The following is a 14,228-nucleotide window of genomic DNA, read 5'->3' on the forward strand; positions in this document are numbered from 1 at the left end:
GTGTGGGGGGAGGGGGGAACCCCCAGTGTGGGGGGGAGGGGGGAATCCCCAGTGTGGGGGAGGAGGGGGGGAATCCCCAGTGTGGGGGGGGGAGGGGGGGAAACCCCAGTGTGGGGGGGGAGGGGGGGAAACCCCAGTGTGGGGGGGGGAGGGGGGGAAAACCCCAGTGTGGGGGGGGAGGGGGGGAAACCCCAGTGTGGGGGGAGGGGGGAACCCCCAGTGTGGGGGGGAGGGGGGAATCCCCAGTGTGGGGGGAGGGGGGGAATCACCAGTGGGGGGAGGGGGGAATCCCCAGCGTGGGGGGAGGTGTTGCTGACCTCAGCCCTGACATCATGAGCTAAGCACCAGTTGGAGACCCGGTGATTCCCCAGTAGACTGCGGGGACAGTCGGTTGGTGAGTCACTCCGGCCCACTCATTAAACCCCCTGTAAGTTGCCATGATGCTGGGACTGGGGAGAGCGTCGGCCTGACCTCCCCGCCGAGCAGAGATGTGGCCAAGGCAACACAGGAGTTTTGCACGATGGAAACTGAACATTAACAGCTGTGTAGAATGCAGCCCACTGTTAAGTATTACACCCAGAAACAATTGTTCCTTTCCTCCAGTTGGTTTCTGTTGTGTCGGTACCTTTCTACCTGGACACAACTTAGGACTCAGAACTCAGAGATTCAAACATGAAGTGCTTTATTCAAAAAGAAGGTTCTGGAGAGTACCGAACAAAGAGAACTAAACTTAACCAAGAGAACAACCCCAACCATTTATCTGCTGTGACAGCGCCACCGCAGGTGGGAGGAGAACACCCAATACATAACAGTTTCACTGGCAGGAGGACAGGAACAGGAGGCCATTCAGCCCCTCAAGCCTGTCCCGCCATTCAAGGAGATCATGGCTGATCCATATCTTAACTCCATCCACCCGCCTTGGCTCGGTGACCTTTAATTACCCTGGTGCCACCCTTGAATGTGGACTTTAGTTTTTCACTTTGCAATGCCGACGCTTTGCCACCTCATGGCTGTTAAAGGACGGCTCCAGTCGGCGTGATCGTTCAGAGTCACGGCCAAATACTAGCCAAGAGAGCACACACCTGTTGTCTAAGAGTCCTGCCCCCAAACAGTGCGGTGAGATGAGCTCCTCTCTCCTTTATGCTCTTCCTGCTAAAGGGGACGTCACCTTGCGTGAGAGACAGCGCCTTCCTCTACGGTGCAGAAGGTGAGAAACGTTAAAGACAAGGAGGAGAGAAACAAGATAGAAGAGATGGCGACGGAGCGGGTCTGGGGCAGACAGCGGCGAGGGTGAACCCGGGGGATCCAGTGCTGCCGCCGCCAACGCAAGACCCGCTCGATGAAGAAGGCCGTGGGGTAAACCTTCACCTTCGGCGCCTGGGCGGTAACCTGGCAGAGTGGATCGTCCAATCACTGTAGAACCCATAGGAACAGGAGGAGGCCATTCAGCCCCTCAAACCTGTTCATGGCTGCTCTGGATCTTAACTCCATCTACCCGCCCCGGTTCCGTAACCCACAATACCCTTACCCAACAAAAATCTATCAATCTCAGTTTTGAAATTTTCAATTGACCCCCAGCCTCAACAGCTTTTTGGGGGAGAGAGTTCCAGATTTCCACTACCCTTTGTGTGAAGAAGTGCTTCCTGACATCACCCCTGAACGGCCTGGCTCTGATTTTAAGGATATGCCCCCCTTGTTCTGGACTCCCCCCACCAGAGGAAATAGCTTCTCTCTCTCAGCCCGATCGAATCCTTTAATCATCTTAAACACCTTAATTAGATCACCCCTTAATCTTCTAAACTCGAGGGAATACAGGCCCAGTCTGTGCAAGCTGTCCTCGTAATTTAACCCTTTAAACCCCGGTATCAGTCTGGTGAATCTGCGCTGCTCCCTCTCCGAGGCCAGTGTATCCTTCCCGAGGTGCGGGGCCCAGAACTGAACCCAGTCACTCCAGTAATCCGCCCTTTTTTCATCCCATTGATTTCAACAGAATGGAAATTGGGTAATTGATCCACTCCACTCCGCCAGAGTCCTGCCAAGATGAAAATTTACCCCTCTCAAAATCAAGATGGGAACATGCAGGAAAAACAGCATTGCTTGGAATTAGCAGCAGTCGATAGAATCATCACCCCACACTTACACCTCCCCATCTATTGATTCAGCAGCACCTCCCAAACCCGCGACCTCTTCCACCTAGAGGGACAAGGGCAGCAGGCGCATGGGAACACCACCACCTCCAAGTTCCCCTCCAAGTCACACACCATCCTGACTTGGAAATATATCGCCGATCCTTCATCGTCGCTGGGTCAAAATCCTGGAACTCCCTCCCTAACAGCACTGTGGGAGCACCTTCACCACACGGACTGCAACGGTTCAAGAGGCGGCTCACCACCACCTTCTCAAGGGCAATTAGGGATGGGCAATTTTTTTAAATGTTTGAACACAGGATGTGGGTGTCGCTGGCAAGGCCAACATTTATTGCCCATCCCTAATTGCCCTCGAGAAGGTTGTAGTGGTTTGGTACAGCTGAGTGACTTGCTGGGCCATTTCAGAGGGCAGTTATGAGTCAACCACATTGCTGTGGGTCTGGAGTCACATATCGGCCAGACCGGGTAAGGGCGGCAGATTTCCTTCCCTAAAGGACATTAGTGAACCAGATGGGTTTTTATGACAATCCAGTAGTTTCAGGGTCACCATTACTGATACAGGTAGACTATCCTTTATCCGAACTTCCGAAAACCGAAACCCTCTAAAAACCGAAAGTTTTTTCGTTCAGCGTAAGTCGTGTGCACGACATGACCAGAGTGGCGCACGACTTACGCTGAGCAGGGCAGAGGGTCACTGAGTTCCCTCCTGGGTAGGAGATTGCAGGCCGAGCCGGGCAGTGTGAAGGAGGTACCGGGAGAGTGAACCCGACAATACAGCGGCCCGTCCGATAGCTGCAGCGGCCTGTCCGATATTCTTTTCTCCCCCCCCCCCCCCGACCCCCACCCTTTTGGATAAGGGATAGTGTATCCTTTATCCGCACTTCCGAAAACCGAAATCCTCTGAAAACCGAAAGTTTTTTCGTTCAGCGTAAGTCGTGCGCATGACCCCGACCCCCGCCGACCCCCCCGCCGACGCCGACCCCCGCCCCCCGCCGACCCCCGCCGACCCCCACGCCGACCCCCCCGCCGACCCCCACCCCCACCCCCGACCCCCCCGCCGACCCCCACCCCCGACAAATTTCCCAGTCTTATAAAATACCTTCTGAAATCCGAAATTTTCCAAAAACTGAAACACGGCTGGTCCCGAGGTTTTCGGATAAAGGATAGTCTACCTGTACTAGTTTTTTTATTCCAGATTTATTTAACTGATTTTAAATTCCCCAGCTGCCGTGGTGGGATTTGAACGCATGACCCAAAACTTTGCCACCAATGGCCATATTCCAGGAATGAATAGTAATTTAAAAGAATGATGTCTGCTTGTTTTTATTGCAATGTAACTACACAGTGATGTTGCTGCAATAGTACAGCTTGTTCAAATTCTAACACAACTGGACAACACCCAACGAGCTTGGATAGCAAACCCACCCCCATTAAACACGAGTATCAGATTCAACACAGGCCCGCAGGTTCCACTTCGCTATGGCTAAGCACAGCGGCAGGATTAGTCAACTGAAGGCTCGCGTTAACCCTTTAAGAGCAGCTGTGGCAGAATCAAAAATGCAACAAGACCAAAAAAAAACAGTTACAGGCCCTCTGACCCTGTGCATTCCATCCGCTCGCTCCTGCAGTTACAGGGCAAAGCGCACATTCTTCAATACTTGCCCAGTCTAACACTTCAGTTGTGTGGAGGGACTGGAGAAGCTGGGGTTGTTCTCCTTAAGAGCAAAGACGGTTAGGGGGAGAATTAATAGAGATGTTCAAAATCATGAAGGGTTTTGATAGAGTAAATAAGGAGAAACTGTTTCCAGTGGCAGGAGGGTCGGTAACCAGAGGACACAGATTGAAGGTAATTGGCAAAAGAACCAGAGGGGAGATGAGGAGATTTTTACACAGCGAGTTGTTGTAATCTGGAACGCGCTGCCTGAAAGGGCGGTGGAAGCAGATTCAATAGTAACTTTCAAAAGGGAATTGGATAAATACTTGAACTGGAAACTTTTGCAGAGCTGTGGGCCAAGAGCAGGGGGGAGTGGGACTAATCGGAGAACTCTTTCAAAGAGCCGGCACAGGCACGATGGGCCGAATGGCCTCCTCCTGTGCTGTTGTTTTAATGATTCTATGAAATGCATAGGGTTGGAAGCTAAAGTGATTTTTTTCAGCACTCAGTCAGTTAATCACACAGCAAACATTGATTAGTAAGAAGCGAAGGATGCAGAACAGGTCAGGGCAAGGGAGAGGAGAGGAGAGGAGAGAAGAGGCAGGAGGAGGAGAGGAGGGGGAGGAGGAGAGGAGGGGGAGGAGGAGAGATGGGGAGGAGAGATGGGGAGGAGGAGGAGGAGGGAGGAGAGGGGAGGAGGGGGAGTGGGGAGGAGGAGAGAAGGGGAGAGAAGAGGAGAGAAGGGGGGAGGAGAGAGAGTGGAGGGGAGGAGGAGAGAAGAGGGGGAGGAGGGGGAGGGGGAGAGGTGGGGGGAGGAGGGAGGGGGAGGAGGGAGGAGGGAGGGGGAGGAGGGAGGAGGGGAGGAGGAGGAGAGGTGGAGGGGAGGGGGGAGGGGGAGAGGTGGGGGAGGGGAGGAGGGAGGAGGAGGAGGGAGGGTGGAGGGGGGAGGAGGATGGAGGAGGAGGGGGAGGGGAGGGGGGGAGGGGGGAGGAGGAGAGGTGGGGGAGGGGAGAGATGGGGAGGGGAGGAGGAGGAGGGAGGAGGGGGAGAGGTGGAGGGGAGGGGGGAGGAGGAGGGGGGAGGAGGGGGGAGGGGAGGAGGGAGGAGGGGGGAGGAGGGGGAGAGGTGGAGGGGAGGGGGGAGGGGGAGAGGTGGGGGAGGGGAGGAGGGAGGAGGAGGAGGGAGGGGGGAGGAGGGGGGAGGAGGAGGGAGGAGGAGGGGGAGGGGGAGAGGTGGAGGGGAGGGGGGAGGAGGGGGGAGGGGAGGAGGGAGGAGGAGGGGGAGAGGTGGAGGGGAGGGGGAGAGGTGGGGGAGGGGAGGAGGGAGGAGGAGGGAGGAGGAGGGGGAGGGGGGAGGGGGAGAGGTGGGGGAGGGGAGAGATGGGGAGGGGAGGAGGGAGGAGGAGGAGGGAGGAGAGCAACTCGTCACCTGATCGAGCCGTTCGTCCAGACGCTGAAGGCGTTGGAGAACCCCAGAGAGGGCAAAGGCCGAGTGAGACACACCCAGACCTTTGCCAGCCCCTGCCTGACACTCGGCTTGTTTAGTGTATTTCGCTTCCTTGATTACTTGCTCAGCACTGGCCGCTAGATCGGACTACAAAAAAAAGAACAGAATTAACCCGTGAGAAATAACGAAACCCCTCGCTAAACGCCACTGGAGGAAAGTAAGTAGACAGGAACGTGCAGTCACCGATCTCCCGTGACGTTGCCCATAGGAATCAGGACCAAAGCGCAGTCTTCAGGTGAAGCGGAGTCAGAGGGCAGGAGATAGTTGGACCAGGGCAGGTAGACATGATTCAGTTGCCATTTTAAAGTAAAAAATTCTGTCCTTATTTTTAACATTTCCATTATAAATTCTCATGTCCACATTTACAATGCAAACTGCCTTGCTAAGGTGGTGACACGTGTAATTACAGCCTCCTACCAATGGTGGCGCTGCAGTCCTTCCACGGGCAGGAAACTGTAATTACACAGGATTACATTGGATATACGGCACAGAAAGAGGCCATTCAGCCCAACCAGTCCATGCCGGTGTTTATGCTCCACTCGAGCCTCCTCCCGTCTTTCCTCATCTAAATCTATCAGCATAACCCTCTATTCCCTTCTCCCTCACACGCTTGTCCAGCCTCCCCTTAAATGCCTCTATACTATTCGCCTCAACCACTCCCTGTGGGAGCGAGTTCCACATTCTCACCACCCTCTGGGTAAAGAAGTTTCTCCTGAATTCCCAATTGGATTTCTTGGTGACTATCTTATATTGATGGCCTCTAGTTTTGCTCTTCCCCACAAGTGGAAACATTCTCTCTGTATCCACTCTATCAAAACCTTTCATAATTTTAAAGACCTCTATTAGGTCACCCCTCAGCCTTCTGTTTTCAGAAGAGACCCAGCCTGTTTACACTTTCCTGATATGTATACCCTCGCATTCCTGATATCATCCTTGTAAATCTTCTCTGCACCCTCTCCAGTGCCTCTATATCCTTTTTATAATATGGCGACCAGAACTGTACGCAGTACTCCAAGCGTGGCCTAACCAAGGTTCGATACAGGTTTAGCATAACTTCCCTACTTTTCAATTCTATCCCTCTAGAAATAAACCCTAGTGCTTGGTTTGCTTTTTTTTTTTACGGCCTTGCTAACCTGTGTCGCAACTTCCAAATTACAGCGTGACTGGTTTACATAGGAAACACCTGTTCTAAATGTCAGCATGGGAATTTCTAATCGGGACATTGTCTGCAGCCATAAGGGGGCGGAATTTCCTGTGGTAATTACGGCCCAAATTACGCCCATTCTGCCGCTACGCCGAGATTTGTAGACGCCAGAACGTGAACATCGGCATAAACAATCGGGGCCGAGAAAAGTGCAGAACTCGCCATATATTCTTGCTTTAAGCATAAAAATGAAAGATTCGAACCATCTAAGCACCATTCATGCACAGCACATTCAAGACTTTCCGCAATTGGGGAAGCTTTTCCGATTTTAATGTGAATTACAATGATGGCATCAAGGAAACAGAAATATAGATCAGTGAGGAGAAATGATAAAAACTGCTTAAAAAATTGCAATTAAACATTAAAAAAAGGGACGATTCCTGCCGCATCTATAGACTGGGTTTAATTTTACACCTGTTGTGAACTAGTGTAACTGCAGGAAATTTGAGCGTCATAGAGAGAGGAGAGGAAAGAGGAAAGGACAGGGCAGCACCTCATCGCCTGCTCATGACTTCCTTGTCCCTGTCTACCGGTCACGGGCTGAGCCACTGTAATCAGCCGCGAATCAGCCGGGCACGGGGATCGATAGACGGGCGTAAACGAACGAGGAGAGTCGAGCGCAACACACTCACGGCCGAGACTGCTCGATCTTTTACACCGGGTCCTTCCTCTACGCTCCAATTACGGGCGTGTCTGGGGGCAAACACAAGTATGGCCCAGTAACTTGGGTCCCAACGCGTGAGTACGGACGGAGTACCCACGCGTGGACCCGATGGAAATGACGGTTTCCCGCGCATGCAAGAAACCGGCACTTCTATCAGGTCCACGCGTGGGTACTCCGTCCGTACTCACGTGTTGGGACCCGAATTACTGGGCCATTATAGAGGTAGAGGAGTCCATTCCCCGTGTCATCACATTAGCCATGGCTCAGTGGGCGGCACCCTCGCCTCTGAGCCAGAAGGTCGTGAGTTCAAGTCCCACTCCAGGGACTTGAGCATAAAAATCTAGGCTGACACTCCAGTGCAGTGTTGAGGGAGTGCCGCAATGTCAGAGGGACAATTCTGAGGGAGCACCGCACTGTCGGAGGGGCAGTACTGAGGGAGTGCCGCACTGTCGGAGGGGCAGTACTGAGGGAGTGCCGCAATGTCAGAGGGACAATTCTGAGGGAGTGCCGCACTGTCGGAGGGGCAGTACTGAGGGAGTGCCGCACTGTCAGAGGGGCAGTACTGAGGGAGCGCTGCACTGTCAGAGGGGCAGTACTGAGGGAGCGCTACACTGTCAGAGGGGCAGTACTGAGGGAGTGCTACACTGTTGGAGCGGCAGTACTGAGGGAGCGCCGCACTGTCGGAGGGGCAGTACTGTGGGAGTGCTGCACTGTCGGAGGGGCAGTACTGAGGGAGCGCTGCACTGTCGGAGGGGCAGTACTGAGGGAGCGCCACACTGTCGGAGGGGCAGTACTGAGGGAGCACTGCACTGTCGGAGGGGCAGTACTGAGGGAGCGCCGCACTGTCGGAGGGGCAGTACTGAGGGAGCGCTGCACTGTCGGAGGGGCAGTACTGAGGGAGCGCCGCACTGTTGGAAGGGCAGTACTGAGGGAACGCTGCACTGTTGGAGGGGCAGTACTGAGGGAGCGCCGCACTGTCGGAGGGGCAGTACTGAGGGAGCGCTGCACTGTCGGAGGTGCCATCTTTTGAATGAGACATTAAACCGTCCGTCCTCTCAGGTGGACGTAAAGGATCCCACGGCACTATTTTGAAGAGCAGGGGGAGTTCTCCCCGGTGTCCTGGGGTCAATATTTATCCCTCAATCAACATCACTGAAACAGATGATCTGGTCATTATCACATTGCTGTTTGTTGGAGCTTGCTGTGCGCAAATTGGCTGCTGCGTTTCCTATGGCCATATAGCCATGATTAAAAGCTATACCCAGTGAGGTGAAGTTTAAATCTTGCACTGAGCTGTCAATGGTTGAGTTGAAGTATCGATGGTGATCCACGATTAATAACACATCACAAACTGGTTGCGCCAATTCTTCGTACCTGCCTTGTCCGTGAACAGAGAACAGCCCCAATTTGGTCATCAGGCTTAAGAAAGCGAGGATTCATGTATCTCTCAGGAGACAGGAACAGTGGCGGTTTCATTACATGGGAAGGCACCGATATCTGCATGTTACGTGACAGACAGGAGAAATGAAGAAACATCGAGAAAGGAGAGGAAACAAGAGAGACTCAGTGACTTGCATAATTACGAGCAAATTTAAAAAGATATTAGCATTGAAGAAAAAAAAAAGCAGACAGAGTGACTCACAGCTGAAAGCACACTAGGGTCTGGGACGTCAGCATGTCCCAGCTTGGTGTCTCCATTGGTCCAAGAGATGTGTTCCATGGAGTCTCAGGGGTCACCCAATGTGTAAATTTGCATCTACCGCCTACTTCCACCTCCGTCACATCGCCCGTCTCCGCCCCTGCCTCAGCTCATCCACTGCTGAAACCCTCAGCCATGCCTTTGTTACCTCCAGACTTGACTATTCCAATAAAAACAGAAAATGCTGGAAATACTCAGCAGGTCGGACAGCACCTGTGGAGAGAGAAACAGAGTTAACGTTTCAGGTCGATGACCTTTCATCAGAACAGTTCTGACGAAGGGTCATCGACCTGAAACATTGACTCAGTTTCTCTCTCCACAGGTGCTGCCTGACCTGCTGAGTATTTCCAGCATTTTCTGCTTTTATTTCAGATTTCCAGCATCCGCAGTATTTTGCTTTTGACTATTCCAACGCTCTCCTGGACGGCCTCCCACATTCCACCCTTCGTAAACTTGAGCTCGTCCAAAGCTTGGCTGCCCCGTGTCCTAAGCTCTGGAATTCCGTCCCTAAACCTCTCCACCTCTCTCTCCTCCTTTAAGACGCTCCTTAAAACCGACCTCTTTGACCAAGCTTTTGGTCACCTGCCCTAATATCTCCTTATGTGGCTCGGTGTCAAATTTTTGTTTGATAATCGCTCCCGTGAAGCGCTTTGGAAACGTTTTACTACGTTAAAGGTGCTATATGTGGTTGTTGGAGGTCATTCATCTCAATCACATGACATCGCTGCAGGAGTTCCTCAGGGCAGTGTCCTAGGCCCAACCATCTTCAGCTGTTTCATCAATGACCTTCCCTCCATCATAAGGTCAGAAGTGGGGATGTTCGCTGATGATTGCACACTGTTCAGCACCATTCGAGACTCGTCAGATACTGACGCAGTCCGTGTCCATATGCAGCAAGACCTGGACAACATTCAGACTTGGGCTGACAAGTGGCAAGTAACATTTGCACCGCACAAGTGCCAGGCAATGACCATCTCCAACAAGCGAGACTCTAACCATCTCCCCTTGACATTCAATGGCATTACCATCGCTGAATCCCCCACTATCAACATCCTGGGGGTTACCATTGATCAGAAACTGAACTGGACCAGCCATATAAATACTGTGGCTACAAGAGCAGGCCAGAGGCTGGGAATTCTGCGGCGAGTGTCTCACCTCCTGACTCCCCAAAGCCTTTCCACCATCTACAAGGCACAAGTCAGGAGTGTGATGGAATACTCTCCACTTGCCTGGATGAGTGCAGCTCCAACAACACTCAAGAAGCTCGACACCATTCAGGATAAAGCAGCCCGCTTGATTGGCACTCCATCCACCACCTTAAACATTCACTCCCTCCACCACTGGCGCACTGTGGCTGCAGTGTGTACCATCTACAAGATGCACTGCAGCAACTCGCCAAAGCTCCTTCAACAGCACCTTCCAAACCCGCGACCTCTACCACTTAGAAGGACAAGGGCAGCAGACGCATGGGAACATCACCACTTACAAGTTCCCCTCCAAGCCACACACCATCCTGACTTGGACCTGTATCGCCGTTCCTTCACTGTCGCTGGGCCAAAATCCTGGAACTCCCTTCCTAACAGCATTGTGGGTGTATCTACACCATATGGACTGCAGCGGTTCAAGAAGGCGGCTCACCACCACCTTCTCAAGGGCAATTAGGGATGGGCACTAAATGCAGGCCTAGCCAGCGACGCCCACATCCCATCAATGAATAAAAAATATATATATATAAATGCAAGTTGTTGTTGTTATGTTACCATTAATTCCCATCTACTGCAAGCCTTCAGATACTTGGAGCTTTGATTAAGGGTTACCCACCGATGAGGCAAAGCATTAATCAAACTCTTTCCAATCCTCCAGGCCCCCGGAATTCAAACAACAAACCAATGAATAACAAAGGTTAGAGGTTAAGCATTAGCTCCGCCTCCCCTGCGTCAACCCATCGGTCACAGAACCCCCTCATCCACGTCTTTATCGTATCCAGAATCAATTTCTTCAACGCTCTCCTCAGCCCTCTTTAGGGATGGTCAATAAATACCATGACGCCTTACCAGTGACGCCCATATCTCGAAGAACGATTATAAAAAATAGCTTATCCAAAACCTTAAGTGCCCCTTTTACAACACCATTTGTTTGCTCGTCAGCCGTGGCTCAGTGGGTGGCACTCTGTCTCTCGCCTCTGAGTCAGAAGGTCGTGGGTTCGAGTCCCACTCCAGAGACCAGAGCACAAAAAATCCAGGCTGACACTCCCAGTGCAGTGCTGAGGGAGTGCCGCACCGTCGGAGGATCCGTCTTTCGGATGAGATGTTAAACCGAAGCCCCGTCTCATGTGGCTATAAAGGATCCCATGGCACAATTCGAGGGAGTTCTCCCCAGTGTCCTGGACCAATATTTATCCCTTAATCAACATCATTAAAACAGACTATCTGGCCATTATCACATTGCTGTTTGTGGGAGCTTGCTGTGCGCAAATTGGCTGCCGCGTTTCTCACATTACAACAGTGACATAGAAACATAGAAGATAGGAGCAGGAGTAGGCCATTCGGCCCCTCGAGCCTGCTCCGCCATTCAATGAGATCATGGCTGATCATCTAAATTCAGTACCCTGTCTCTGCCTTCTCCCCATATCCCTTGATCCCTTTAGCCTTAAGAAATATATCCAACTCCTTCTTGAATATATGTAATGAATTGGCCTCCACTGCCTTCTGTGGTAGAGAATTCCACAGGTTCATCACTCTCTGGGTGAAGAAATTCCTCCTCATTTCTGTCCTAAATGGCTTACCCCTTATCTTTAGACTGTGACCCCTGGTTCTGGACTCCCCGACCATCGGGAACATCCTTCCTGCATCTAGTCTGTCTAGTCCTGTTAGAATTTTATAAGTTTCAATGAGATCCCCTCTCATTCTTCTAAACTCCAGTGAGTATAAGCCCAATCAACCCAATCTCTCCTCATACGTCATTCATGTGACTCCACTTCATTGGCTGTAAAGCGCTTTGAGACGTCCTAATATTGTGAAAGGCACTGGAGAAACACAAGTCTTTCTTTCTTTGAAAATGTGGCGTTTTCTCCCTTGATTCTGTGATCCTCTTAAAATTGTTTTGCGATATTGAACTCAATCAAGCTCCAAAATATAGCTAATACCACTAACATTAAAGAACATAAATTGCCTTGATAATAACAGTATTATGATCCCTTTGTACATTATAGTGATTTAAAATTCACATGCCTGTGGCAAGGAGTTAATATTTATTAAAATGAACAACAGTAAAGAAAGAAAGACTCCCATTTCTCCAGCGCCTTTCACCACCCCAGGACGTCCCAAAACGCTTCACAGCCAATGAAGTACTTTTGAAGTGTGGTCACTGTTGAAAGGTAGGAATGATCTTATGCAGGTTATCCATTTGTTGCACATACATTAAAAACTGAGCAGTTTGTGCATTTTTAATTCTAATGCATATGAAATAAAATGGGATCCCCTTCACAGGACCCAGTGATCGACCAATGGGATCCCACTCACCCCTGTACAGGACCCAGTGATCGACCAATGGGATCCCACTCACCCCTGTACAGGACCCAGTGATCGACCAATGGGATCCCACTCACCCCTGTACAGGACCCAGTGATCGACCAATGGGATCCCACTCACCCCTGTACAGGCCCCAGTGATCGACCAATGGGATCCCACTCACCCCTCTACAGGACCCAGTGATCGGCCAATGGGATCCCACTCACCCCTGTACAGGACCCAGCGATCGACCAATGGGATCCCACTCACCCCTGTACAGGACCCAGCAATCGACCAATGGGATCCCACTCACCCCTGTACAGGACCCAGCGATCGACCAATGGGATCCCACTCACCCCTGTACAGTGCACAAAACCGAGGGCACACCACCTCCATTTCTCACCTGCCTCCGTAGCGAGGTGCTTGGAGCATTCTCTTCAAACTTTGCCAGTAACTGCGTTGCCATGGACTTAACCTTGTTTTGATTCACAGCGTCTTTCGCCTCATTCCCGTCACTTCTGGGATTCACAGCCTGTTTGGAGAAACCAGAACTGCGTTAAACACAATCAGAGCAACAGGCACAAAATCTGGAGCCCCACAGAAAACGGGCACAGGGACACCGGGCACAGGGACACCGGGCACAGGGACACCCGGCACAGGGACACCTGGCACAGGGACACCCGGCACAGAGACACCCGGCACAGAGACACCAGCAAGGCAGGAATGTCATGACAATATGGAAATGTCGGATGAATACAAAACCAGCAAGCAAAATTAGATAGCTGAAACCGAGACAACAACCTGTAGAATCATAGAACACTACGGCACAGGAGGAGGCCATTTGGCCCATCGAGTCTACGCCGGCTCTTTCGAAGAGCAATCCAGTTAGTCCCACTCCCCCGCTCTCTCCCCATATCCCTGCAATTTTTTCTCCTTCAAGTATTTATCCAATTCTCTTTTGAAGGCTACTATTGAATCTGTATCCAGCGCCCTATCAGGCAGTGCATTCCAAATCCTAACCACTCGCTGTGTAAAAAGTTTTCCTCCTGTCACCTCTGGTTCTTTTGCCAATCACCTTAAATCTGGGCCCTCTGGTTCTCAACCCTTCAGTCACTGGAAACAGTTTCTCTTTATTTACTCTATCCAAACCCTTCCTGATTTTAAACACCTCGATCAAATCTCCTCTTAGCCTTCTCTGCTCCAAGGAGAACAACCCCAGCTTTTCTAGTCTATCCATGTAACTGGATTCCCTCATCCCTGGAACCATTCTAGTAAATCTCTTCTGTACCCTCTCCAATGCCTTCTATATAACTTGCATTTATATAGCGCCTTTAACATAGTAAAACGTCCCAAGGTGGTTCACGAGAGTGATTATCAAACAAGATTTGACACCGAGCCACATAAGGATAATTTAGGGCAGGTGACCAAAAGCTTGGTCAAAGAGGTCGGTTTTAAGGAGTGTCTTAAAGGAGGAGAGAGAAAGGAGAAAATTCATAGCAGCCCCCCGTAAAACCCTTTGATGAACAACCAGCAGTTTGACCCTGAATTTAGCTTCCGACCATCACCAAGACCACCTACTTCTACTTCTGTAACATCGCCCGACGCCACCCCTGCCCCAGCCCATCTGCTGCTGAAACCCTCATCCATGGCCGACCATCTCCCATCCAAGGTTCTGCTGCCCATACTCAAACCCACACCGAGTCCCGTTCACCCATCGACCAATGCTCGCTGACCTACATTGGCTCCCGGTCCAGCAACTCCTCGATTTTAAAATTCTCATCCTCGGGTTCAAATCCCTCCATGGCCCTCACCCCCTTCCTATCTCTGTAACCTCCTCCAGCCCAC

The 14,228-nt window shown here is 51.5% G+C and overlaps 1 protein-coding gene across 1 annotated transcript in view; it reads right to left on the reverse strand.

Annotated features, from left to right (window-relative positions):
* LOC147107190 (F-actin-monooxygenase mical2-like) overlaps window positions 1–14,228 on the reverse strand; it is a 413,970-nt gene that overhangs the window by 186,299 nt on the left and 213,443 nt on the right. Inside the window, exons 16-19 of the mRNA XM_086008370.1 lie at window positions 12,787–12,915; window positions 8,550–8,672; window positions 5,230–5,394; window positions 1,083–1,193 (exon numbers count right to left, since the gene is read on the reverse strand). Of these exons, the coding sequence (XP_085864496.1) occupies window positions 1,083–1,193; window positions 5,230–5,394; window positions 8,550–8,672; window positions 12,787–12,915 (528 nt within the window). The remainder of the gene's footprint in view (window positions 1–1,082; window positions 1,194–5,229; window positions 5,395–8,549; window positions 8,673–12,786; window positions 12,916–14,228) is intronic.

The sequence above is a fragment of the Somniosus microcephalus genome, chromosome 15 (assembly GCF_052327205.1).
Source record: "Somniosus microcephalus isolate GS21.2 chromosome 15, FLI_Smic_1.0, whole genome shotgun sequence".
Classification (NCBI taxonomy): domain Eukaryota; kingdom Metazoa; phylum Chordata; class Chondrichthyes; order Squaliformes; family Somniosidae; genus Somniosus; species Somniosus microcephalus.